Source organism: Anas acuta, chromosome 12, assembly GCF_963932015.1.
Source record: "Anas acuta chromosome 12, bAnaAcu1.1, whole genome shotgun sequence".
NCBI lineage: Eukaryota > Metazoa > Chordata > Aves > Anseriformes > Anatidae > Anas > Anas acuta.
Window position 1 is genome coordinate 15,928,796 of NC_088990.1, and position 27,926 is coordinate 15,956,721.

Consider the following 27,926-nt stretch of genomic DNA (forward strand, 5'->3'; position numbering starts at 1 on the left):
CCTACTAGAGGGGAAGTGGATTTAACTAGAAGTCGAGACAATTGTAAACCTCACTCCAAAATAATAATAATAATAATTTAAAAATCCACAACTCTTTTTTTTTTTTTTTTAATCAGCTCTGGACCTGGGTATGATTAGCAGGAAAATCTGTCTACAGCACTACAAGGAATAATTAAGCTGTAAATTTCATCTTTGTTTGCCAAATGGGAAACAATATTTTTTACCACAGGCTCCCCCTGCCCCAACTTCGTCTGTCTAGACAAACATAATTAAGTAATGGCTGATGGTTTGTTAGCATTTTATTACATGTGTTTGCAAGGGCATTAAGAATAATCATAAAATGAACAACAAATGTTATAGGTATTGAGATTTTCAGCAGTGGAAAACGTGACTTTTTCAAATCAGATGGGCTGGAAACATATATTCCTACAAATTAACTGTTCCTCTATGCAGAACAGCAATTGAGATACTTCTGTCTTAGTTGATTTACATACACTAATTGCTAGTGCCAATTCCTAGTTCCTATTAAGCATTGAGTTAACCTGCTCAATAAAACTCATAAATTAATATTTTCAGATAGCAGGTATTGACAAATAGCAGGAAACAGTAAATTTGCACTGGATTATCCTTTCATTTAAGAACCTGTTTGTTGCTTTTGTATTCAAACAAATAATCTAGTGAAGCAGTCAAAATTTGCAAGTTTTTGTATGTGTATATTATGTAAATGTATGTCTATGTATATATTTATATAATGGTAGAAGTTGCATGCAGACAGGGATGGAAATATTTAATTTTTTTTTGCACTTTGACTAAGTCATGTGATCAAGATGTCTCTACTAAAGTGACTCATTTATCTAGCTGGGAAATAATTATGTTTATATTTTGCTGCTGAACCTCTAAAGCAGATTGAATTCTCCATATACAGGACCTACAGGAATAATCCATATTTATGGCTAATGCAGTTCAAAGAAAAATCTGAGATGACATTTGTAAAAATTCTTTGCAGCTGAATTTTCCCCCAAAAAACATTTAACAGCTTAGTTCACTACCATATGGCTCATTTGTATCTTAATCAATGCACAGCTGACAACACAGAGGACAGTATCATAGGCACGATCTGCCTTGGCAGCCAGTGGCAAAGGGAAGCCACAGACTTCACAGGCAATGCTCAGCTATAGTACTATTGACGGAAACTGTACAGACTTCACAGCAAAATGCACATACCCAATATATTTGTAGATATATATACACACAGTCATATATATATTATATATATAAAATAAGTTCTGCAACACGGTAACTTACAGATGTTCTGACTCGCTTGCCTTTTTTTCTTTCTCCTAGGTTTAGTAAAGGCTTCAAGTCCAGAACTGACAACCCTGGAGATCTGAGTACACTTCTAGTGTATGTCCTCCTCATGGTATATGAAGAGGAAGTTCAGAGATAAGAGGGTCTCCATGCTCTTGCTGGAAGTATGAATGTATAAAGTATGATGGAAAAAAAGCATGCCATACAAAGCAAAAATGAAGATGTTAGAAAATGTTTATGAAGAGAAGCGTTATTTCTGTTATGCCAAGACACTTTCTCAACTGAAGAGGCACAAAATCGCCACTGCTGGAATTTCAAGTGAAACCTCAACTCTGTTTATTCTTGGAAGTTAGTGAATTTTAGTGTCACCTGTGACCGAACGGCCTGAATTCTGTTCCTGTTGTATTTATATTGACTTCACAGAGAACAGACTGGAGCCCAAGAAGTCGTAATTAAGTAGGAAAGAAGTATGAATGAGCATACGAAGAAGACTCCAAATTTAGGATTCTAATGTAGAGTATTTCTGCACAGTTTTGAAGATAAAACATGTCCTGCATGAAGTTAGAATACTGATAGTAATAACACAATCGCATGGATGTAATTTGTTATCTCTCTGCCTGGTATGCATGTGGATTTGTAACAAATGTTTTTACTTGTTTGGTACTGTGATACTTCTGATGTTAATTATTAGTAATTAGTAATGATAGTAATAATAATAGCAATAATTAGTAATTATTAGTAATCAGCGCTTCACTACAGAAAGGAATGGAGAGGTGTGGATCCAGTATGAAGCTGGAAAACATTGATGCAAAGATTCAGAATTTCTTCCCTCTTTCATGGGAGAATAAAATTTCAAAGGTTTTAAATGACTTCAACTTACTAGGTGAAGGCATCACTCAATTCTGGATTGTCCTTTTGTGACACAAAATCACTTTTTTTGACACTATCTTTACTGTTGTGTGAATTGTTTACAGTATGAGCAATGCAAATGTCAAAGAGAAATTCCACTTTGAGCCATTGAAGACAAGTTCATGGTTCTGGCTAAAATTTGATTCTGTGAAAGGTTAATTTTGAATTTGTTAGAGCCCAACTCTCTAAGCAAAAATTATAGTGACAAAATTTATAATGGGTAAGAACTAAAACAAATGTTCATTAGTAGTATCTGTATTTTACATATCTTTTTATTTCTTCTTAATAACAGTGTCCGAACTCCAACAATTATAGCAGCTGATTCTCAGTACCTTTAATGAGATAGTCATGACTGTTGTGTTTTGCATCTCCAGTTCTGACAGTACTTTGTGATGTATTTCTGGGGCTAGTGAAGATGAGCGCTATTGTTCAGTATAAGTTAGATACTCTATATATCTAAAATTCAGGCTTTGTGTCTTAGTAGCACATCTAAGTTTAGGACTGCTAAAATTAGTAGCCCCCTTAAAAAAAAAAAAAAAAAAGTGTCACATAAGGTACTGATAAGGTACCGTGGCTTAAGATCAGAAAATAAAAATAAGAAGAAAAGAATTAAGGTGCTTGTCTCTGATTTGCACAGACATTCAGATGCTGCTTTCAATTTCTGTCTTTTTGACATTCACATGGTATAATATAAAGGTTATAAATCATGCTTGTGAGCCAGAATACTTGTTTTCACTGTTAGAAGGCACGTTAATGGTATTAAAACTTCTGTGAAACTTGAATGCCTTCCACGTTCATTTTTTTTAGATAAGAACTGTAAATAACAGGCCATTTTGGAGTATAATAAATGATCCCTTACAAAGCCTAATAATAACTTAGTTTAGTTATAGCCCTTCTTCTAGCAATAGACAGTTTACAAAAAATATTCCTACAGCATACACATAATTTTAGAGATCTGGAATAAAGTTTTGGAGCAAGTCCATTCATCTGCTTAGTACAAGTATGACACTTACTAGGAATATCTTTAACCTAATTCCCATTTTAGGAAGCTGCCTTATCTTTTGGGGTTTCAGTTTGCCAATAGGACTCCCTTTGCAGGTATTTCCTTTCAACTCAGACTACTGCTTATTCTCATTGATCAAATCTCATCAATCAGGTACTAAAGATTTATAAAGTAGTTTAAAAATAATAATTTAAAAATTAATGAAGTCTGTATGCCTCTGAATTTGGAGTCTCCGAAGAATCATATTTTCCAGATTTTATTGGAACCCTCAAGAGTAATATTTAAAGTTTTTTAAATTAATTAAAGCACCGACTCCTACTTAACCACACAGCCTTGGAAGTTGCAAATTAAAAAAGATAACAAGATCTGTGAGATAGCTGAGAGGCCAAAATAATGCAGCCATATTATGAGCACTTACAGTAACTTTATAGTGTTCTTTACCTATGATCTGAGCAGATACCCATTTTAAAGCAAAATAATGTTTGTCTTGAGGAAAAAATATAATAAAAAATGAAGTCCCATTCAGAGAAATATATGCACTTTTTTGCTTCTAATGATGTTGTCATTCACATTAATGTGCTGTTTATCATAAAAATAATTAATTAGACGACCTTCAGTTTGAAACAACACAACAAACAAAACTATTGGAAAAAAAACACGTGCTCTTTTAGTGTGTTTTGCCTGCTTGTTGGTCCTGTTCTTTGCGTAATTGTAATACCGTCGCATTGCCACAACATGTGAACAACTACAGACGTGCAAAAACTCTGAAGTTAGAGTTGTGTCTGGGAAGAAACATTAATAATGAAAATTACTTATTTTTAGTGGGCATTTTTTTTCCTTCTAATTTTATGATGCAGTCAGATTTGTTCTTGAAGAGAAAGGTGCCACATTCTTGCTTCCCAGCTTCATGCTAGAGGCTAACCATCAATTGGCACAGCCCGTATTGTCCTTTTTACACCACTATGTTTTTTTACACAGTCTAACTTTTCATGATAGTTGAAAAGATGAAAAGCTATTTATGGAATAAATAGCAACAAAAGCTAGCCAACTCTAGTACTGCATAATGGAGTTTTAATGTATTCTTCCTGTCGGCATAGTGTATTTCTGCGATAATTTTATGTGACAGCATAATTAAACTGGAAAACAATTCCCATTTCCTATGTATTTTATCTATTTATCATCATTTATTTCTTTACTTTTTTACTCTGCTATAAATAGCATTGTAAGGAGAGTTAAATAAGTTAAACCAATGCAATTACTTTTACAGATTGAAATTAACTTCATATATCAATTTATACTGGCTTGCATACAGCACCTACTATTTGCCCTGTACAAATAAATGCATTTGTTGCAGTATATTTATAGTGTCACTATGGTTTCCGTGTTTGCACTCCTTTTGAGTAATGTTCTGTATGTTAAAACTTGACATTTTAACAGTATTTTCAAACAATTTCATTCATTATCAAATAACCATTTATTACACTGTGGCAATTTCAAACCATTTACTGGACCCTCTAGACATTGCTGAACAATGATTTATCAGGGAATGTGCAAATTTTAATGCTTATCACAGCAAATACAAAAAGTAACATTAAATAGTGACTTGACAACAGCTCTGACTAAATTATCTTTTTTAATCTTGATGAGTCATTTTTAGTAATAGCTAATTCAACAATTTGTAAATGTGCTGGAAATTGAGGGCACCATTGTAGAAGATTCTTTCTCATTTTATCAGTTATCTTGCATGCTTGGGGCATAAATTAAAGACTGTGGGACACAAGAGAAACATCTCTTATTGCCTTTAATTTTCTTATGGTGCCTATGATGCCCCAACACTGTCATGCCTGAAGTGCATTTCACATTTTATTTGAATACGTATCTAACAAACTCCACCTCTAGCCAAAGCTATACTGAATTTTGCTTACCTACAAAGAATAACAGAAATGCAAGTGATTCTCAGTTTTGTAATCAGGAAAATCTCTTTTCCAATGTTCTAGTCAACAAATAGAACTGATTTAATTTCATATGTGACCACTAAGCTGCAAAATGCTGTGCTTGTATTTCCATTCCTTATCTTCCCTATTTCTATTAAACTTGAGATTCACAGTATGTCAGTTAGAGAACAAGAGTGTTACTCACAAATGACAATTAAGTTTCTGGAAGCACATTCTCAGAGATCGTTGCAGAGCTCGCACATTCAGCTCAACATTAAATAAATGGAAAGGCTTAAATATTATATATGTCCTGGTTTCAGTTAGCATACTCTTAGCAGTTTCAGTGACTTGGAAGTACTTCTTATTTCTGAGGTTCATGTGTGGAGTATAGCTGATCACACATTAGCAATAAATTCAACTGATTTCCTGAATCAATCATTTAGTATTGCTGATTTTGATTACAGTAACATGAAAAAGCTCCAGATAAAGCCAAGGTCTCTCTGTACCAAACTAGCAATTTAACGTCCTCCTTGCTCAGAAGAACTTGTCTACACGGTTTACTGAATGAACAGGGGTAATAGGGATCCACACCTTTTATTGCGATCTTCCTTGGCCAAGGTCATTAAGAGAATAGAACCAGAAGGTACACACAGATCTTCTATATTTCAATCTTAATTTCAAAAGCATCCCAAAGGTTTTGTAATCTGTAATTCAGGAGTGGTCATCAGGCCCACTTGTTCTGTTACACCTTCCAAGGTAGAGACAGCAAAAAAGAGCTTTTACTCGTTCACCTAATAAGGTAATCATTTAGTTTAAATTGCTACAGCTTTCAAATTGTGCTGTAAGCCAGACTGTAAATTGCAGGAGAAAACAAGCAGGCAACTTGGTTTTTGGCTGCCTACATCAGAGCATGGTATCATCCTCTGTCAGAAAGATGTAGGTAGGCCTGCTAACTTCAACAGCCAGTGGAGCAACAGCTGAGATGCATCATAAATTGGGGCCCTTGTACATGCAGAAAGGTAAATCCTGTTTGCTTGCTGATGGTTTCACTACTCCTGCTTTAAGGCCTCCCGTTCATTACTTTTACCCATGCATACATGTATATTCTGTGTTTAATCCTAGATTCTCAAAGTGTCTGTATTTACTTGTGATGACAGTAGTGATTTTTAGGAGTCTGGGGCTTGTTTTGGTTTGTTTGTTTGTTTTGTCACCATCTCTACCAGTATTCTGTTAGAATTTTCTTAAACTAGTCGGATGTGACCAAGCCCAAAGCATTTGTTATGTCATGGTTTTGAAAATTTCTGTCCATCACTTTGGTACATTCAGAGAGTATATAAAGAAAGTTCATCCAGAATCAGTAAACAATGACTAAATAACCTTATTCCAGCAAAAACACAATAGAACTGCTTACCTGTCTTATTAAACGTCAGAGATAATTTTTAGAAGCTGTTCCTGTATCCCTGCATCACAGGAATACTTCACATGCTACTACCTAAAGTAAAACTGTCACTGAATTTAGGGGGGGCAGATCAGGCACGCACAGAAGCTTTGGATTATACCAATCACTTAATTTTAAGAGATGCCATATGATGCCAGAATGAATGAACAATTATAGCCATGTTGATCCTTATTTGAAAAACAAATGACCAGTTATAGCCTAGCCATGTCCTGTCCTTCCAAAAAAAATAAACAAAAAGTTGCTTTAGAAAGTGAAAATGTATTAAGACCCAGTGCAGACAAGAATAAGCAAGACCAACCACCCAAGAACGTCAAGCTGAGATCAACCACAGGTTGGAGCTGGAGGTCTATCCAGAGCCAGGTACTTTCAAAGTATTTTTTACACAGGTATGTCTATAAGCAAACATATAAATGAGCACAATATAAGTAACACTGTGTTTGTCTCCTGTTACTTTAACCAGTCTAAATGATGAAGTCCGAAGTTACTGAGGTATGTCCAGGTCAGTTCTTGTTGATCCAGACGTGATCTTAAGGTCACTCTTTTTACCCAAGCCCAATCTCTCCAGCCTGCCTGCTGGAGATTACCATTCCCTGATTTACATTGGTTAACCAAAATGTTTGGCTACTTTTTCACCTCTCTCTGTGAAATCAAAGTTTTAATATATAAATATATATATTTTTGTGTGTGGTAGATTTTTGTATATTATAAACCCACAGAGGTTTATCAACAATCAGTTAGCAAGTGCCAGAGCTAAGGCCTGAAATTGGGAAAAAAAAAAAGTGTGTGTGTGTAATATAGTCAAGGTTAATGACACACTGTCAGAAATCAGAAATGTAAAAAGAGACTTTGTTTTTCCCATAATCAAATATAGTATTTCTACATGGCCAGAAGCCTGAGGCAGGGGTGGGGGGAGTCAGCAAGGTGAGCTTTTTACTCATTTGAGGAGATATTATACAAAACATTAAACCCAACGAGGATATCTGTCAAAATCTAAGATCTCTGCCATTATCTACCTTCCATTATGGATTAATTTGACACTAATTGCAAAAATGATATAATTTAGCTAATCTTCAAAAATTATCTGGACATTAAAATTAATGGCTAGGATAAAATCTAAGTATTCTGACTGAAAAAAAAAGCTTGGGGGGGGGGGGCATGGGCTGAAAGAGAAAGCTTAGATGAGAATTACCTCAAAAAATCACATTTAATACAGAAAGCGACAGAGAACTAGAAGTGAATTTCAAGAAAACATGGCAGGTACCAGTGGAAGACATTTGAAAGAAATTGCATACTGACAGAGATGAGTGGAAAAAAACAAAGGCCCTTAGGATTGTATTTTGTTAAATCTTAAAATAATAATAATAAATTTCCCCCAAGTTTTATCCAACTAGAGGGACCCAGAAAATCAAGTATTTGTTGACTGTGCATTGGACAATCTGGAGAATGTGATTTTGGAAGTTGCCAGCCTCTCCATGTGAGGTTTGTAGTGCAAAAGTGAAATTTACACTGTCAAACTGATCATAGCTTTGTGATATTCTTCCAGGTCCCTATTTCTGATAAAGACACTGTAATGTGATACTCTCATCTATACCAGATGGTACAAGTCCCTGATGAATCATACGCCAGCTGCAGCCAGAACACAACACTCCAACTACACTGCTTCTTTCCTCTCTCCGTGTGCCCAGCACAGCAAGGCTATTCTGAAACTCAGGCTTACGAACACTCAAAGCAGCAGAAATGTGTCGGAGAATCTATATAGTTGTCCACAGCAGGCATAAGAAAAATGACAGCTTCCAGAGACACACACTTTGTGCTCTTCCTACTAGTTTCTTCAGGCGAAAAGAAAATACAAAGACAGGTTCGTTAGTCTATTGCCTATGTTTGGTCCGAGAAGTTGGAAGGACAATTTTCTCCATCACACAAATGGTCCATTGCTGTTTTCCCTTGTTATTTTTGCATTAAATTTAAGGGTGCCATTTCAACGTCAGCCCAGTATCACCAGAGACTTGCTTTGCTCTGCAGTACAGTGGGGCTCCTAACTGCCCCACCGCAGCACTAACGTCTGTGCTCATGTGCCTACCTAATGTAATTAGCAACATGTACAGCTTGCAAGGGAGAAAGAAGGTTGATACTAACACATGGTTAATTAAGATATTACAGTTAGCTATTTGCTAGGCTGGCTCAGGGGAGTGGTAATAGGAGATGAAGTCTTTCACTTTAAGTTCAGCAGTTTTTACCCCCAAATTCCCAGGCAGTGATCAGTAATTCCTCATTAACCCTGGCACAAAATGAATCTGACTCCACTCAGGCATGTGGATGACTTTTAAGCACGTCTGTCAACAAGGAGAGTCACTGTCTCTGACAATTAAATTTCAAAATGAAGACCCTCAGTGCTGTGAGTGAATAGGAAAAGTTGATGCCTCCCTGGAGAATCATTTTAGCTTTTTCTTTTTTGTCGTGAGACTCAACAAGCTATCGTGATATCAGCAGATAAATATTAAAATTCTGAAGATTACACATTGTTACACATTGAATGGTGCCACTGAAAGACAAACAGCTAATACTACTACAATCATAAAAGCTGTAAAAAACATAATTAAAAAACAACAACAACAACAAAAAAAAACACAACCACACCTTATTTATAATGAATCTGCAAGAGGACCCTAAATTCACAGTCCTACTTGCACTGCCAAGAATGTAAAGAATCATTGCTTCTTGACATCATTCTTTTGCTGAAGGGCAATAACCTCCTCTGTATGCATTGCCTTAATCATGTCAAGTTGTGTCCCATAAATTTGCATGTCTCCCAAGGAAGCACAGTGCATTGCCAGCAGCCTGATAGGCCAGATCAAAACAATTTCCTAATGTATGTTTACATCAGTTTTGGCTCCTGAGCTGCTCTTGTTCTAGTTGTTCCCCAAAACAGAGCCAATTCCTTCTCTTCAAACTCTGTTGCACAGGGCACAGGAGGCGGAATAGGCAGAATGTGCATGGATACCTTGTCCTTGCCCAAAGTGGGCAATGCTTTCTAGATTAATGAACTGCAAATCAGACCCACAAATGAAACCACATGCTAGATATAAACCCAGTCCTCTGAGATGTGCTTGTTGTCACAGTCAGAAGGAGAGGGAGAAGGAAGGTGGGGGAGTGGGGGTGGGGAGAGAGCGCACATGTGTGTGATGGGGGTGTAATGAATGCCAGCTACCCTCTCAACTCTCTGGGATACACGGGGATGACAAACTCTCTGAGGAACAATTCCTTTGACTGTTTCGTTGAGGAAAGGAAACTTGTCATGCTGCCAAGAATAAAACTGCTTCTGGGCTTAGTTTTGAATTTTATAAAGTGAATAAGTGAAAAACGTATACACATTCACTTCAGAGCCAAGTCATGAATAATTAAAAGAATATATAATTGTACCCAGTTTTCCCCTCAAGCTCAACCAGCGAAGATATCTTCTGTCCATGTAACAGGGTGCTTCATATTTTTTTCAGAAACAGAGAAGTGATCTTAACCAAGTATCGCTGAATTCACACTGCATGCAAGTATGAATAACAGCCTGACCATCAGAAAAGTGCATGAAAAACTCAACAGTTTTAAATGAAGGAAGTTGCAGATTTTTGATTATACATAAATGTTTTCCTCATGTGGTTCATTCACATTTGATATTGGATTCTGACCATAATATTATAAAGCTACATTATTAACATGGCTTTATGGCAGACATCAGGTTGATACTGCAAAATGGCAAAGAACACATTTTTCAGACGGCACAACAATATAATGTATACCATGGCAAAAATAACTATGCACAAAATAAACTCAGAAAACAGAAGTTACCTGTATCCTTTTGTAGTTTGTTTTTGTTTTGTTTTGTTTTGTTTTCTGAGACAGAAAGAAGTTCCAGTACAGATTAAGAAACATAAGTTAAAAGTAAACAGCCACATCTTTTCCTGCACTTATACTGGTGCACTGTAATTGTCAAGTGGTATTTATATGGAAAAGGCAGATCCAAGAGATCTCCTGCTTTTATTCTTCCACATTATTCCCATAGTTTATAGGTCCCTCAGTTTTCAACTGAAGTGAAACTTGGAATTAATAACTATTTTTCTTGAGAACACAGTAGTTAGCAAATATGGTATTAATAGCAATGTATTTGGTACTGTCCACCTGCAGATGCAGAAAGCTTATTTAAATGCTAATGAAGAATATCAGTAACTTCTGTGAACAACATAACCATTATCCTCTCCCACAGATGTAGATATTAAAATTCTCATGGCCAGTAAGTTGAACCTTGCTTTGTCTCACAGTGTTGTATTTGTATCCAACAAACTGTGATGCTCTCCGATAAGAAAAATGTGTTAAAAAAAAGGAAACACAAACAGATAAACAGACTCTCTTCTGAGTGGAGGTAATAGCTGTATCCTTGAAATGGCAAAGGTCAGAGGTTTGGTTCGACTTATTAAAGGTGCACATTCTTTATGTTTTTGTACTTCCCTAGCTGAATTCCAAACACAAGATCTTCACTTCAACCTGATTTCTATCTTAACTGCTTATTAACAACAATATACTTGTTCAGATGGAAAAAGGCGAAATGAGAGGAAGGATATGTGAAGTGCTATCCTGATTATGAAGGACGAGTCCACTACAGCATCGTGGTTTCTGCCTGAAGTAGCTCTGGGAGGTTTGGGATAAAATGCACTGGACATAGGAGGACCATGATGAGGATCACTTTCTGCTCAACAGTTTACTCCATGATATACAAAGAAGATGCAGCTATCACATTTAGCTAGTTACATCAGCGTGACAACTGATTACAGTATTATACATGGCTTAAAAAAGATGGTAATGATGCACCCTACAGGAATATCAAAAGAATCTCAAAATATTACACACTACCTAGTTCCCATCCACATATCTGAAAATTATTACTATATACATGTAACACGTTTCTCTTGTCACAGTGTACCACAGGTGTCTAAGACAGGAGCCAAATTATGTGCATAGACTACAGAAGCAGAGGTGAACTGCAGCTCAAAGCCCTTATTATCAAAAAAAGGTCAAAATAAAAGTTGAAAAATACTTTTTTTTCATGCTTTCTCTACAGGTAAAACAGCCAGGAGGAAAGCTATACAAATGCAGTCTATATATCCAGATCCACGTGAGAAGGATTTTCAAATGTATGTTTTTGAATTCCAGCATTTCTGAGCTGTTGCTTGAAAGGGGGCATTTTTAACCTGTTTGTTTAATATTACTAAATATTTTTCTTAAAAAAAAAAGGAAAAATGTGAAGATTTTTGTATTTTGTAGCTTTTGATGGCTATTTTCTATTTAAAGATTAATTGTGAATTATTCCAGATCCGAAGCTGTGTAACAGCTGTTTTTTCCCATGTACAGGACAAAATTCATGTGACAGAGCATTATTCTCACAAGCCTGTTCTCTTTGGTAAAGCTTTCATGTAAGAATCTGCTTATATTTGTAATTGTATGATGTTTAAAAATAGAAATATTCAACATCCCCCAGTAGTTGTCTGACCCCTTGTTTGCTTGTTTTCCGAGTTATGCCTGAACACCCGATAGATTTCCAGCTATACTGTGCCACCCCGTGTAAGAAATGAGAAATTGCACAACTCTGCTGACCATCATGACACAAGTTTGGAGTTGTCCTGCAGACGATCACCCTCTGTGCGTTTTGAAGACAGTTTTGAGATTATCAGCAATTGCATAACATTTAGAAAAGCACACAGAGATCTAGTACGAAAAAAAAAAAAAAAAAACACTTTCGTTAGTGGGAAGACTTTAAACCTTTTAATAGTGGCCCTTCATATATTACTGGACTAGGAAGATTGTCACAGATACCCTTGATTGTCAGAGCTCAGTTAAACCCAGCTCAGGCTGGAGTAATTCCAACTGTTCATGAACAGTCCAGTTCAGCAGACTGAGATCTCTAGCCATTCAGTCTTAAGTACAAACTGTTCATGAAATTCCTGTACTCAGATCTCTGCTAGTAAAAACCAGGATGCTATGGCCATGGGATACTCAAAGTAGGTACACTAGTAATAAGTTTGCAGCCAGGAACTGACAGAAAAATGTAACATCCTTAAGCACTGAATAATGCTGCTTGGTCATCTTCTGTGGCAGTTACTTCCATAAATGCAAAAAGGGGACAAAAGAGGTACAAGAATAAAATATTGTTTACCTTTTGCTGTTTCCCATTACAGTTTTACTGTATTTCTCATACCAGTAGTTACATACTCCTTTATATTTAAGCTTTGTATTCCTAACTATTAGCTGATAATTTTATGTTACAATAATGCCTGCATGCCTCTGGCTGTTTGCTGTGAATTATACTAAGTCCTTAAAAATATTCCAACCAATTTACCTTAATTGCTTTATTTCCTGTTATCCTTAGATTTTATCTTTGCTGGGGGGAAGGGAGGGTCCTCTGCTTTCCATTCTTTTTTATAAATATTTTCCTTTCTCATCTTTTTCTTCATTTTCTGCATGTGCCCTTATATCATGTTTTTACTCTTCTCCACATGTCGCGTTTATTAAAAGTTCCTTCTGCACCCTACAATAAAACACTGTTGCTCTTGTTGCTTCTTTCACCGTCGGGCAAGGCTTTGGCTGTGAGGGCCAAGCATTAAGCCAGCGGCCCTGACTGCAGCGACGTGTCAGTGGCAAGCTGCCGGTTGTGCGTGTGGCTGGATGATTGCACCAGCGCTAGAAATGTGTATATTCGTGTGCCGTGAGCTGTACGGCTGCAGGAATCAACTGGTGTCGAGGGAAGGGAACGGCCGCCAACGGCCGCCGCCCGCACAGCCCTCACAGCCCTCACAGGAGCCTCGCGCGCCGCCAACGGCCGCCAACGGCCGCCCGCCCGGCCCCGCCCCTCAAGCCCCCGAGCCCCGCCCCCCGAGCGCGCACGCGCCGAGTGCCGGAGGGCGGGCTCGCCCCGCACGCATGCGCGGCGGCGGTCACGTGAGCTGGGCGCTGGGGGCGCTTCCGGGGCCGCGCGGGGCGGCGCGCAGCGCAGCGGGACCTCGGCGCGGCGGCCCCGGCACGGCCCGGCCCGGCACGGCCCCTCCCGGCAGGTGCGGCGGGGGCTGGGGCTGGGGGCCGGGGGGGGGCCGGGGCCTTCCCGCTCGGTAGGGCCCGGGGGCAGGCGGGCGCTGCGGGCGCGGCTCCCCGGGGCCGGGGGGTGCCCGGGGGGTGCCCGGGGGGTGCCCGGGGGGGCTGAGCGCTGTCAGGCGGCTGCGTGGTGGGGACGGGGCGGTTGCGGGGCTGTGCGCGGGGAGGCTGCGGGCTCCGTGCGGGCTCCGTGGGGTCGGGCCGCCGCGCCTGTCCCGCGGGTGAGCGCTGCGCGAGTCCTGCCCCAGTGCCGCGGGGCCGGCCGAGGGCTGGGCACGGGGCGCTGCTGGGTGAGGAGATGGGGCTGTGTCAGTGCTCACCGCCCAATGAGTACTGTCCCGTGAATTCAAGGGTGAAAAACTAAAAAAACAAACAAACAAAAAACCAACAAACACTTGCAGAAGGCCTTAATCAGAAATGAATCCGCGCATTCTGTCGTCTCTCTAATTCTTAAGTACCAGAGGCTGCTCAGGGCGCCTGTTAGCCTGCCGCTGTCAGATCTGCTTTGCAGGTCAGGAGCCTTCTCACCACCACTACAGCTGGTGTTTGCCCCCACCCTAGCTCAGCCCCCTCGGTGTTAGCGACGGCTTTGGGAGCTAAATCCCCTTCCAGGAAAAAAGATGAGAACGCAGCTTGGCTTCTGGTGCCAGCAGTAATACGCCCCCACGGAAAGCCAACACGGGGTTAATCTGGTGGCCTGGAAACGGAAATCCTTTTTGTTAGCTGTAGCAGAGGAGAAACGACTTCAGTGTTGTGTTCCTTTGTGGTTATGTTGTGGTTCTGTGAGTGACGCTGTAGCTTACCTGGTGAGATGCTTGCAAGTATGAAAGGCGTTGGTGATCACCAAAGTCTGGTGGCTGCAGGAAGGGAGCAGAGCTGCGTGGCAGTCCTGCATCCGGATGGCCTTTGGTGAAGTTTCCGACCTTTGGATACTTCTTTAAGCTAAGTGCAGAGTAAAATGACAGGTTTGCTGTTGAGGAACTGTGGCATTGAATTAGCTGTGAAGCGCTCTAGGACCAGGCAGAAATTAGCTCATTTTCTTCTACGTGACTAATGTAGACTTGCGTTATTAGTGTGGCACTTCTCAAACCTAACCTTTAGATTAAAAAAGAGAAGTCAGTGCTGCCGCAGGAGCTATAGGAATACTGTCCTAAACTTTGCTTTACTTTGTACAAGCAGAAAGAGAGCTCCTTTTCTGTTTTGTAAGCATTGATATTATGTTAAAATCAATGGCCAACTAGAAAGTCAGTGCTTCTCCAACTTTCCTGAAGCAGAAGACTACCTTTCCTCCTTAATTTCTCATTCTTCTAGTTGACAAGGGCTTTTGTGCTTGAGTATTTAAGCCAAAACTTCCAAACCAGCTACTTAGTCTGCCTGTTAAGTGGGACACGGAACTGAATTAGCCTAAACTCCTTCTTTTCTGATCTAGGGCTTGGAACTCGGCTGGGAAGTTGTTTGCAGTTATGCTATGCAGTATTCAGTGGATGATTGCTTTAAATCTACCTCTAAAGAATTCTCGTTAGTAGCTTCTTGTCATGCGGGAAGCGTTTTGTAAAAGTATCTTAAAATTTGATGGTAGTCTAAGTAACTTCTAAACTGTGTGCCTGTCTTAGTGTATCAAGCATATGTCAGTGTAATGAAACAGACACAGGTAGGAATTGTTTCCGCACTGAAACGTGGTACATCTGAAACGAGTAGGTATTACTTGGTGTTCAGCATGAATCAAAGATGTAGTGATAAAACTTCAGGTCTTAGGGAAAAACTCTTCTTAAACTCCTGGGGGAGCTGTATAGTCTGAATGTAGTGCAGGCACGCTCCAAAGTAGCATCTTACAGCCACCAGCACAGTGACAGGGTTGGTTTCTTTTTTCTGTCAGTTTTCTTTTCCATCTGCCCTTTAAGAGTGAAGTAATGAGTTGAGACTTTATTGTAGGTTTAGAGTTCTTTTCAGTGAACCGTGTTAGCCTCAGATGGTCTGTTCCATGCTGATTGTAACCACTGTGTTCTCTTAACTTGACTGCATGGGATATCTTGTGAAACTTCTTGTGCTTCATCTCAGTGTCCCAAAACAAATGTATGAAGAGCTACTTACCAATTCCATGTTCCTACTGATGAAACTATGATTTTATCTCCAAGCAAATACTTAAAATTCATTTTTGCAAACACTCAGCAGGTTAGTACTCAGGAGAAATTATTCAGAGAACGTTGACATCTTAATGAAAGAGGACATATTTTGTGAGGAAAGTGGCACGATTCAAGCAGCAGGAAAGTCTTCCCAAAAGCGTATTATTCAAAAGAGACAAATAAAAAGAGGAAGAGCTGGGAGTACAATTACTGAGAACAACTTCTTGGAGAGTGTGTGTGAAGGCACATCCTGCCAGCAGCTGGGCTGCGCAGGGGCTGAGCAACTCAAGCAATGAAAGGCTTCTGTGTAAGGAGAACTGGGTTACAACCTTCCAGATGTTGTGTTCTGGTTTCCTGGGTGTGGGAAGGAAGGAAGCCTCAGTAAAATAGGATGAATTTTTGGCATTAATGTTTTGTCTCTGGTAATGTAATTAAAAAAAAAACTATTCTAAAACTTTATTAAGCAGTTTATGTTAAGCGTTGCAGGTCTTAAACTTAGTCTATGGTTGTAATCATGTCAGGAGAAAAGAAGTTCAGATTTTGCATAATAAATACTTCTACAGAACAGTAGGTTCAACTTACTTCTTTTTACCTGTGTGAAAAATAAACTTTCTCTAGCTTAATTCACAGAGTGATTGTATTCCAGCTTTGTACTTACTGGTGTCCTGTGCTGATTGTGTCTTTGCATTTACAAATAGTATTTGGTTTCTTGTTTTTGTTAGTGTTTTTCCTACCATTTTTCTTATTTTCTTATCATTGATAAATTTACCTGTCCCTGTCAATCTTTAGAGCCAAGACAGCCAAGATTTTCAACTGTATTGGACTTGCATATTAGCAGAATGATTTATTTTGTTCCATTATTGGGGATTCCTTGTTGCTGGTGATGGGTGAGCCTGAAAAAACGCAGCTTGACTTGCACATCCCAGGGTGAGTTCTCTTATAAACAAAACACTATTTCAGAATGTGTTTATATTTCAAGTCTTTTAAAAAAACAAACAAACAAAAAACAACTTGTATTTTAGATCAGTCTGTTTTTACTTAAAATAGATATTGATTCAATGTCTCCCATAGAACCTCGAGTTGCCAGGTTTCTCACAGTTCGAAGTGAACTGGTGTAATTCCAAATGAAAGATGAGGTTGCTCGGGGGCTGGTTGTAACTTAAAGGTTGATTCTGCTTGATGGATTAGATGACGTTAAGAAAACCCTTCCAACCTAAATTATTATGACGATACTAGTCCATAAGCAGTTTTTTGCTTAAAAAAAGCAAACTGTAAACTGTTCCCTTGTGTTTTTTTTTTCACGTATCTCAATGTGGCGATTAAAAGAAAATGTGTTGTAAATACTGGAGTTGCAATAGTGCTGAATGATGTTATGTTCCTGCAGGTGCTCTTTAGCCCACTCTCCTGAAGACAAAAGGTTCTGGCTGATCAGGACTACCTATTATTAATTCAAGTTGGCTGGAGAATGGAAGGTGTTGAGTTTAAGGAAGAATGGCAAGATGAAGATTTTCCAAGGTTTTTTAATTTAAGTTCAGATCAAATGCAAAATGTCCAAAATAAGCTGTCTCTATCTTCCTGATATATTAATACTCAGTCTTGCAGTGTTTTCCTCTAATGTAGTGGTCTTGTGACTGTTTTGTGGCATTTTTTTTGTCTGGCAAGGGATAGCTTTATGTTAATTTTTAGTACAAGAATGCCACTGTTGTACTTTCCAGCGTTACTGAAGTGAAAATGCAAGTTTGACTTTGTTTTTATTTTCATGTAGTAGCCTTTTGCAAAAGTTTGCTTATTGTCACCCTGAATATTTCACTAAACAATGCTTCTGAGAATAATTTCTAGCTTTTAAGAGTACTAGTGATGCTTAGATCTAAAAAGAAACCAAAAAATCTGACTTCCAAGACATCCTATGAGTACTACTTCTGTGATGTATTTAATGTCAGAGATTTGCAAGCAAGAATACAGCAAGTTAGCTAAAGATGACACCCATAGCAATCAGTATTTTGACACTGCTCATGTGAGCAGTTGGTAATTTGAATTATATAAAACAGGTTTCTGCTGCTTTGGTGCTTAGTTTACTGCCAGTAAGTATGTTTTAACTCAGTGCTATCCCACAGTGGGTTTTTAGCAGTGCATGGGCCTAGGTTTTTGGTGTTTAGCTGATTATTAAAAAAAAAAAAAAGCAGAAAACTAGAAAGCATTAAAAAAAAAAAACTTTATTTTGTGGACTAGGCCCCTGCCAGAGGATGATCCTGTTGACTCAGATGTGTTGGCTGCAGCTGGAACAGAAGGTGAAGCTGGTAAGAATACTTCACTGCAGTAGAGCTTATGTCTTCCTATATAAATGGCTGTTTTGAAGCTCCATTTTTTTTTTTTGAGTGAGACTTAAGGGAACAGCATTCTAAATGACATGTTTATCTGCGAATAGAGCTATCCAGGTAATACTGGACAAAAATGAATTATTGCACTCAGTTTGTGACTGACTTAAAAATCTTTGTTCATTATTTAGCTACTTTTCATCAGATAGGGCCTACCTTAGTCTTGCTCCAAATTTCAGGCCTTTGTGATCTTCTAATATTATTGGCAGTCCAAAAAGTTAGAGGGGTAATAATCCCAGTGCTCCTCTTATGTTCTTAATTTTTTTGGATCTTCTCTGTCTGCTTTAGCTTTGGCATTTCCAGTGCTGGATCAGGCTGTTTATTTTGTTTCCTGCTTTCAACTGCTGTCTAAATCAAGCAAGTATTTGCCTTGTCTAAAAGCATGCTGTGTGTTATTTACCTAACATTTTCTATTAATCTTCTGCCCTTAGTGTTGTCTATTGGCCTCACTTTTTTGCTCTTTGCACTGTGTATATTACTTATTTCAAAGACTGTTACAATGTTACCAATACCTAAAAAATAAAAGCTAGAACATGAATTTATTGCACTGTCTGCAGCATTTGAGATAATGTCTAGAGCAGCTTTGGTGCAGCTTTGATACAGCTGTCATAAGTAACAGTCACTTAAGTGGTGTCAGCGCTTCAGATTTTTCTTCTGCTGGTAGTATGGCGGTCTTCCTCTGTGATTGTAGTGTGTATGAAGTTGGTTACAGTGTTAAGAACTTGAACTTAAGTCTCTGAAGTTTTGTTTGCCACACTTTGTTTATTTTAATTCTATTCTAAAGATGTATATTTTGATGTGGTGGGCATTAATTTATTGTGCACTCTGGGGAAGCACTCTGCTGTTCTGTCTTGTTAATTTGCTTGTCTAAATTTGCTCGGGTTTAAAAATAATTAATTTGTTTTTTTCAAATGCAGAGGTTAATGGAATCAAAGTGAGGAAGAAACTAATGGCACCAGATATCAGTTTAACTTTAGATCGCAGTGAGGAATCTGTTTTGTCTGACTTGGATGAGAGTGGAGATATTGATTTGGATGACTTAGATACTCCTTCAGAGAATAGCAATGAGTTTGAATGGGAAGGTAAGTGTTTTGTTGCTTTTATCTAATGCCGTAAAATATTTCTCTTTTTTATGTGCAGGTCTACGGTTCTTCAGATGGGAAATAACTGCCTTTGGTCTTTACTCTTGTAATAGTAATGGGAGTGATTAGATTGGAAATGGGGACAAAGAATTTTTCAAGAGCAAATCAGAACATGACTAGTAAACAACAGACAAACATAATAACCGTAACTCCAAATAAACTTAAATTAATATCATTGAACACTTTTTAAACTCAGTTATGGAGAATCCTGCTCTATTGTAATACGTTTTTAAGAACTGTGGCAAAACATATACATGTTTTACGTGTATTAGAGATCTATTTTAAGTGGAGATAAGTGACGTAGAGGGATACAGATTATAGATTAGCTAATCTGAAATTGGTCAATTGCAAGCCTTTGTATTTAAAGAGGTCTGTTTTTAAAAATGACTAACACCTCTGATCTCATTTTACTGTAATAGAAATGTGGGAAGGTCAGAAGTCTTTAGAGTTTGAATGCTTTCTGTATTGACTGGAAGTGGTAGAAAAAAATATTATTTTGTGTCAGGGAATTTTGAAATGACTCTGAAGGTACTTTAGCTGTAGCCGTGCTGGAGGTGTTAAGAGAATGACCTTAATTTTAAGGAATGAGTAGACCCTTCATCTGGTCTTTACAGGCAAAACCTGGTGACTCAAATTTTACTCGAGGTTACCTGAGTTGAAGCACAAGTTTCAAACCTGCAGTTTAACTGTTTTGGGACCTTTTATGTAAGCTAAGAACTACGACTTTAGTCAAACAGTTGGAGTTTAACTTCTATAAACATTATGACTTAGTGTTTCTAAAATGATATGTAAGCACGTAACATCAATTACTTTATGGTGTGAATACAATAAATTCCTGAGTAAACAGGAAGGTCTGTATTAAGTATGGAAAAATGTTCTTCATTCCAAGGTAGTTTATAAATAGAGGAAAAATATTATTATAAATGTGTACTTTAAAGAACTAAGATGTTGCAGGAGAAGTTCTCATAACAGACTGTGGGTTTACCTGTATAAAAGAATTTTCGTTTTAGTACATTACGAGATTTGGTACATTATAAGAGTTGGTACTTAGGATTAACTTTGCAGTGCTGCTAAGGAAATGTTCCAGATAATTGTGCTTTGTTTTTAAAAGTGGCTGAAAAGGGTTTCTGTCTTTTCTTCCTTTAATGCTGCTGCCCTCATTTTCCTGGAAGGATAGTTTCAGTTAACAGCTTTGTCTTGGGAACAGACAACTAACTTGCAGTAGGTTTTTCTCGCTTTGGGTAAGGTCTATGCAACAAAGTCAAGAATCATAAGTTAATCGGAGCAAATTCTTTTCACAGATTACTGTCAGCATAAATTTCATATATTGATTGCACACATGAATTAAATTTCTAGTAAATCTGCCTGCATGTCTGCTTGCAAGATAGTGTCGATGTCTTAAATTACGCTTTTACGTAAATCTGTGATCTAGTATCCTGTGTAATTATCACTGAGTTAACCGCTTTGTCTATTGTGGTGTGATTCAGTAAGGTTGGTCTTCTGAAAGCTGACAATTAAGCAGGCTTCCCACGTGACTAGAAGCTTGTCATTCAAATTTAAATAAATAATAAAAAAAAAAACTATTTATGGAAAACAGAACTAACAGTATCTTGATTAAATTTGTTATCAGTGAGATCCTATTTTGTAATGACTGAAGGAGCTATTATTCTTCAGCCAAACACATCAGCTGACTTAAAATAGACGAGATAGCAAAGTGGTTAACCTGTGTTGTTGTTGACTGCCGCTGTACATGGATTTTGAACGTGTTTTGACTTTGGCAGATGATCTTCCAAAACCAAAAACTACTGATGTAATTAGAAAAGGATCACTTACTGAATACACAGCAACAGAGGAGAAAGATGATGGTCGACGTTGGCGTATGTTTAGGATTGGAGAACAGGACCACAGGGTGGACATGAAGGCAATTGAACCATACAAAAAAGTTATCAGTCATGGTGGTAAGGATTAGTGTTGTACTGAGGAGAACTGTTGAAACTACTACTTCCAGCTGATTTGCAGTGGCATGGGAAGAACTTTGAGTGTAAAGACTCCCGTGGTTATTCACTTGTAGCATTAAGTCATACAGTTGTTTTGATGTATTTTTTTTCCATATTAAACTAAGGTTCCAAAAGGTACCCAAGATCAGATGAGGCTACTAACACAAGTATACATAATAACAGGCTAGCTGTTCGTTATAGTGTTTTGTTTTTAAGAGTGTTGAAAGTATTATCTTTAGGTTTACTAAGGCAAAAATCAATTTACTGATTCTTCAGACAGTCTATGCAGTTTAGGTAGGAAGAAAAGTAGGCTATCTGAACCGTAATTAAACATGCTGAGTAAAAGTAGATGAACCTGAAAAAAATTACCTTGAGGTTTTCTATAATTATAAGCAAGTTCCTGTGCCCTTTTTAATAATTGGCTGGAAACAAAAGTGCTGAGGTACTAAAAGGATTAACCTGTTCTTACCCATGCCATCGAAGTCAGTCCAAAGGATGTTTACCATTATGGTGATAAGTGCTTTATATATATAATGTGTCTGTATAGAATGGGTGTTGGTAAAGCTCATTAAGATAAAGAATGAAAAAGTTTACTGTGTGTTTTTGACTTTTCTTTGAGTAAATGTGGTCAAGGTATAGTCACCTTAGTCACTACTGCTCCTTTTTTCTTTGTAGGTTATTATGGTGATGGGTTAAATGCCATTGTTGTGTTTGCTGTTTGCTTTATGCCTGAAAGCAGCCAGCCTAACTACAGATACCTAATGGACAATCTATTTAAGTAAGTCATCTGCCTCTGAAGAGGATCTTACTTTCACATTGTAAAACTGGGTGCTTTTAAGTTGTTATCTTTGAAGCTTTCTGTTTCAGATGAGGGGAAGGTAACAAATAGTGAAGCAGCTTTCTGCTTCCTGAGGAAGGAAAAAAATGTTGCTCAACGCTGACAACTATTTTTTTTTTTTTTTTAATATTTGATCAGTACTAGAAACTACCTTAAAATTCAAAAATCTTCATTTGAGGATTTTCTTTCCTTGCATTTGCAGGTATGTAATTGGCACTTTAGAGCTACTAGTAGCAGAGAACTATATGATAGTTTATCTGAACGGTGCAACAACACGGAGAAAAATGCCAAGCTTAGGCTGGCTTAGGAAGTGTTACCAGCAAATCGACAGGAGGTAAGAAGTTGTGGAATGTTTTGTCACAATATTCATATTTCGTGATATATGTTTAGGAAAAAATGCTGTTTAATGTGGTCTCTGGTACTTGCTGGTTAAAATGAATTGTTAAGCAAATTGTTTAGTGTATCGAAAAGCTCTTCCAAAGCAGTGTGCAGGCGTGCTTTTTTAGTGAAAGTAGTAGTGTTAGAATGGTGAATACTGTTATGATCTAGATTTTCACTGAACATTCATATCTTACTGTAGTAAGATAAGGTGGGTTCCTTCTTAACCACTTCATTACGGACTTGTAAAAAGATACCAAGAAACTTCTTTATGATGTTACTTGTTTTCAAACTGATATTAACTTTCTGATTTCAGCTGTGCATTTTTCTGGTATTTTCTTCTGGTGGACAGTGATTTCTAATAATGGAAAGTCAATGCTAGATTTATGGACACAGTTTTAACTGCAAAAGCACCCTTTGTTTAAAAAACAAGAACTTTGTCATGCTACCTTTATTGTTCTAGTAATTATGTTTAATGTTTGAATCCTTCAGGTTAAGGAAAAACCTGAAGTCATTAATCATAGTTCATCCTTCTTGGTTCATCAGAACACTTCTGGCTATCACAAAACCCTTTATTAGGTAATATTATGGAAGCTATTTCTTAAAAGTTTAAATGTCAAACTGTTAAATGTTTAGTGAACACTAAGTTGTAACTGTACCCTACGTTTGTTCTTCCACAGCTCAAAATTCAGCCAAAAAATTAGGTATGTCTTTACCCTGGCAGAGCTAGCTGAACTCATCCCCATGGAATACGTTGGCATCCCAGAATGCATAAAACAGTACGTTTTATTATTCAAACATGCTTTATGTTGACCATGTTTTGGAACTGGTATATAATATATTCGGTGGTTTGAACGTAATACTTTGTATTTAATAAAAGTTAACTTAAACCATTGCTATCTCTAGGAACAATTGATAAGCTACAGTTTTAATATGTAATAGCAGTTAGTCAGAATGCTAACGCACAGGGATTTTCAAATACAGCGTCCTATGTGATTAACAAATTATGGTGTGTGAGTTAGTCTTCTGGAGACAAGATCTCACTATATTGTGCTACCCATTGTATGCTAAGTGGTCTCGAGTGAGAAATTCTGTATATTAATGATGTTATTTATGTATCTTCAGTGTTCATGATAAAGTGCAGAACAGCTTAAGGAGTGAAATATCACTTGGGTTGGGATTTAATTCAAATGAAGAGCTGTGCTGGAAAAAAGCTGAATCCCTACCCACGATACTTCTAAAACTACTTTGGCAGGGAGGGGAAGGCAGCATCAATATCCTTGGTCTTCTGTTTTTCTACTACTGTCCCTTCTTTCTAGATTTTTGCCATATAGTATCCATTTTAATGTCAGCACAATTCTGGTATCAGTTATGATGATGACACATCAGCAGAATTTGCGGATGCAGCAATAAAGAGAAATCGTCAAACTTAGATCTTGAAAGAGCTAGGTAGCAATACTAGTAATTCTATAAAACTATTGGAAGCTGTAACATGCAACTTATTAAAGTATGTATCACAGTAAGGGATCATACATGTGATGGAAACTGGGAACTCCATAAGGAAAGATGTTGCAGTATCACTGTAGACAGAGTGGCACATAAATGTTTGGAAAAAAATACTGCTGCTTACTGGAGTAAACCATCAGCTTGTTTTCAGTTGTAAAAGTTTTGTATCCCATAGAGCAGATGCAGGTTTTTTGGGGGGGAAGAAAGACGTAACAAGGCCTTGTGCTACTTTTAGAATGTTGTATGGGATATTTAAGGATGAGTTATGGGAATTCATGCTGTCATTCCAAGTTTCGCAAGACTACTTTCTGTATTAAGGAACTATTAAGTCTTAAGTCAGCCCAAGTTTAGCCTTTACAGGAGTTAATTCTTAGACTTCTCTGGTGAATGTCAGGCTTTAAACTGTGAGGAATACAGGCTTTCAATTTTAGTGATGGGTAAATACTGTCCAAGAAGTTATGTTGGATTAATATGTCATAGTAATTAAATCTCAACTTAAAAGATGTTAAGGTGCAAAAAGTTTTCTTACTTCAATATAGTTTTTGGAAACGTACCAAGTTCTGATACTAATGCTAGTTTACAGCTTCTGTTGAATTTGGTCTTCTTATCTTCTATTTACTGAAATCAAACTTTTCTTCACCAAGGTATGAAGAAGAAAAGTTTAGAAAGAAACAAAAAAGGTATATTTGTGTTTTGATTAGGGTTGCATCTAGATAAGATCACTTGCACTGCAACTAACTCCCAGTTGATTGGCTTGTATAAAGGAATAAGCATTTGTAAATATAAACATGCACTAGTGACCTCAGTTTTATGCATGGAAGTAATGTAACATCTGAAACCTCACCCTGGTTGTTTTAAGTATATTTGTAGATAGAATCTAGTATTAAATTCGATTCCCGGTTTAAGCGAGTATGTGGATTTTCAACCATATCTTCAAGAGGCAAAAGCATGCTTCTGTACAAAGTAATTTAATCATTTTGCTTTTTCTAACAAGTGATGTCTGAAGAGCTGTTTTCAGGTGCTAAGCTATAATTAAACTAGTCAGCGGAGATGCAACTGGAGCAAGTTCTAATGCTGTATTTTTGTTTGATATTCACTTTAGTTATTAACTTGCACAGATGTAATTTAATATTTTTAGTGCTGTTTGTATTTGCAGTGCCTACATTCCTTGCTAATAAACACTGGGTTTTGATTGTAACTTTCAGTCTCCAGCTAACCATTCAAGTTATCCTAGCACCTATGATAATTTTTTTCGAACTGCTGTTACTTTGTTCAATGTCTAACTAACAAATGTACTGAAAGGTTTTGCTATTAACTTTACCTTTTCTTTGACAACTCTTGCTGTATATCTGCATAACTGTTGAGGGAGGCTTATTGTCAGAATTGGATAATAAGCACAGGAACACTGATTAAAAACAAAAGGAATTTAAATTCTCTGAAAGCTAGCACCTAAAGCTTCTGAGCTAGGAATTACTCCAATTAAGTGATAATCTTGCAGTGTTGTAACCTTAAGTTCTAAGACTTTGACACATAAGAAACCCTTTCAGTACATATTGAAGAAGAGTTTTGCTTTTTTCCCCAGCGTGCATAATTTGGCCCAATTTTCTTTTAAGGCCCATTGTATTGACGCTGTAACACTGAAACATTCAAACAGTAATGTGTAAAAGTGTTTGTTATACTGGAATTTTTTAAATACCCTATCAATATTGCCAGTTCCAAAGTAAAAACTTCCTTGTAGAGGCAAGATCACAGGCACTAATTGATTGTGAGTCATTAATCTGGTTAAAAGCAACTGTACAGAAAGGGAAATGTGTCAAAGAACGGTTACTAAACTTGCTGAGGATGGCAGTAGAAATTCTTCAGCTAAATATATATTTGAGACTCTTTGGAAGCTGGAGTATGATGTCCTTCTGTGGATTTATTTTGTCAGCTATAAGGTCTATGCATGGCCTGTTCACATTAGCTTATAGATTCATACACTTCCTATAATTAGTCTTACAAGTTATGTCAAAATGTTTTCCTTAAGATACTGCAATGAGGACAGGGGTGAGTTGCAGCTTCATACTGTGGAGGTAAACACAGTACAACACTGCTCCAGATTTGTTGGATCTGTATGTACTGGGTACAGTTCTTAAAACCGTGGAAAATAGAATATTTGCTGCTCCTTTTTATGGCTTTGGCTTAGAACTATCATTGTTTTTCCTGTTTTGGAGAAACTGTTTCATTATAGTGTAAGGGACTAAACAGATTAGACGACATGATGGTTAGAAGACAAACTCATCCTGAGCCTCTTGGTTTTTGAACTGCTGTTGATTCTAAAATTATCTCCATGCACAACTTCTTTTCCAGAAGATATGGTTAAAATTGTAGCTTGTTTGTACAATAAAGATGAAAAGTACGTCTCAGAGGAATATGAACCATCCCTTTGTTTCTGCAAAGCTACTTTGTTTGCCAGTCCGAAGGCAGATAGCAAAAAAAACAAAAACAAAACAAAAAACTTTAGTGGTATGAATTTTTCCTGGAGTTTCCTGGAACTTTTCCATAAGAGTCTTAGAACTTAATAGAAGTATTGCAGTTTAAAGAGCTACCTGTTTTTTTGATTCAACTTATGCTCTTACCTTCTTGGCTTAATTGCTATAACGTTAAAAGTAATTTTGTGCTAATACTGCTGTGTATGAATTCATTAAAGTAGAAGTGCTTGATGATATTGTGTTACCTGTAAACTTGTATTCCTGCTTGCGTTCATTAATAAGAACACAAAACTTGCTTATTTTCCTTGCTGTGCAGTCATATTTCACTTGCACCTTTTGAAATGCTATCCTTATTTAAGTGGTTTCTTAATTTTAATCCATTTCTAGGGGGAAGTAAACATTTTAAAGCCTTGTTGTGACTGCATTCAATAAAAAGCTTAACATTTCAATATTTATTTACTAAAACTTTTTCCATGTAGGAGCTTTAAGTCTTTTCTTGTTAAGATTAATAGTTTTGCTTAATATGAGCTTACAGACTCAATTTGTTCTTAAGATAGTTTTAATTTTACCACTTTCTTTACTAAGCAGAGTTGACCAAGAGTTGAATGGAAAGCAAGAGCAGAAAAGTGAACAATAAGTTTTGGAGTCCAAACAAGACTGAAGAATACACAGATGGAACGATGCTTTTTTCATTTACTATATGTGTGTATATATTATGTAACTTGTTGCAAGAGGTGCTTAATTTCTTTGGACTAGCACACAATGGAATGTTCACTGCTGTATTGTTTTGTCTTGACTTTAGTAGTTACCTTTATGTAATCCTTTTATACTGCCAAATGTCAAAGAACCTTGTGTTTAGAGGATGTTCTTGCAATTGTTTATCTAAATGATGCATGTTCTTCAGTAAAATATTTATGTATCTAAATGCTAAAGGAAAGATAATATATATTTTTATGACTTTGAGCAATATATTATGTACCTGCTGAAGGAATTCATTTGCAGGTAGGCAAGGCCATAAACTACATTTTTATTGTATAAAGTGCATGATCTGTTGCTGTAAATGGTCAAGTGCATTTCTTGGTTGTCATAGAAACCTTAATTTGAATATTAACAGTCACAATGTAGTCTCTCGTGTGGAGATCCTTATTTCTGTTCACATCTCATACAAGCAGTACCCATTTAACTCATTAGAGTGAGCTTGAGCTTTGTCTTAATCTACTTCTAAAAATACACATCTGGAGTTCTCTGAATTTGTTGGACAAAGGGTTTAAGCCTCCACCACAATGGAAACTGAACTGTTTGAATAACTAATAGGACACTGGACCTATTAATCAGACCTTTGTAAATTCAAG

The 27,926-nt window shown here is 37.4% G+C and overlaps 1 protein-coding gene and 1 long non-coding RNA gene across 14 annotated transcripts in view; both read left to right on the forward strand.

Annotated features, from left to right (window-relative positions):
* The window catches only part of LOC137863064 (uncharacterized), a 79,392-nt gene extending 75,610 nt beyond the window's left edge, over nt 1-3,782 (forward strand). For all 10 annotated transcript variants that reach the window (XR_011100660.1, XR_011100664.1, XR_011100666.1 and 7 more), the window contains one exon: nt 1,345-3,782. This is a non-coding gene — a long non-coding RNA (uncharacterized lncRNA). The remainder of the gene's footprint in view (nt 1-1,344) is intronic.
* A 9,766-nt stretch (nt 3,783-13,548) lies between these two features.
* On the forward strand, nt 13,549-27,698 carry BNIP2 (BCL2 interacting protein 2). Of its 4 annotated transcripts, XM_068695202.1 has the most exons (13): nt 13,549-13,707; nt 16,657-16,794; nt 17,252-17,382; nt 18,097-18,164; nt 18,531-18,599; nt 19,160-19,324; nt 21,166-21,342; nt 22,057-22,159; nt 22,422-22,553; nt 23,090-23,176; nt 23,278-23,376; nt 24,748-24,783; nt 27,163-27,698. In XM_068695202.1, exons 3-13 carry the CDS (start codon nt 17,333-17,335, stop codon nt 27,209-27,211), a joined length of 1,035 nt encoding a protein of 344 aa, XP_068551303.1. In that variant the 5' UTR covers nt 13,549-13,707; nt 16,657-16,794; nt 17,252-17,332; the 3' UTR covers nt 27,212-27,698. The 4 variants fall into 4 exon arrangements, with proteins under 4 accessions (XP_068551303.1, XP_068551304.1, XP_068551305.1 ...); XM_068695203.1 differs by lacking the exon at nt 24,748-24,783; XM_068695204.1 differs by lacking the exon at nt 18,531-18,599.
* The last annotated feature ends 228 nt before the right edge of the window (nt 27,699-27,926 follow it).

What these genes read in the sequence shown, in the direction of transcription:
- BNIP2 (XM_068695202.1), top strand. Translation starts at nt 17,333, where the DNA reads ATGGAAGGTGTTGAGTTTAAGGAAGAATGGCAAGATGAAGATTTTCCA. An exon ending in ATCACAAAACCCTTTATTAG is followed by an intron (nt 23,177 to 23,277) that starts GTAATATTATGG and finishes GTTCTTCCACAG; the next exon opens with CTCAAAATTCAGCCAAAAAA. An exon ending in TTTAGAAAGAAACAAAAAAG is followed by an intron (nt 24,784 to 27,162) that starts GTATATTTGTGT and finishes TTTACTAAGCAG; the next exon opens with AGTTGACCAAGAGTTGAATG.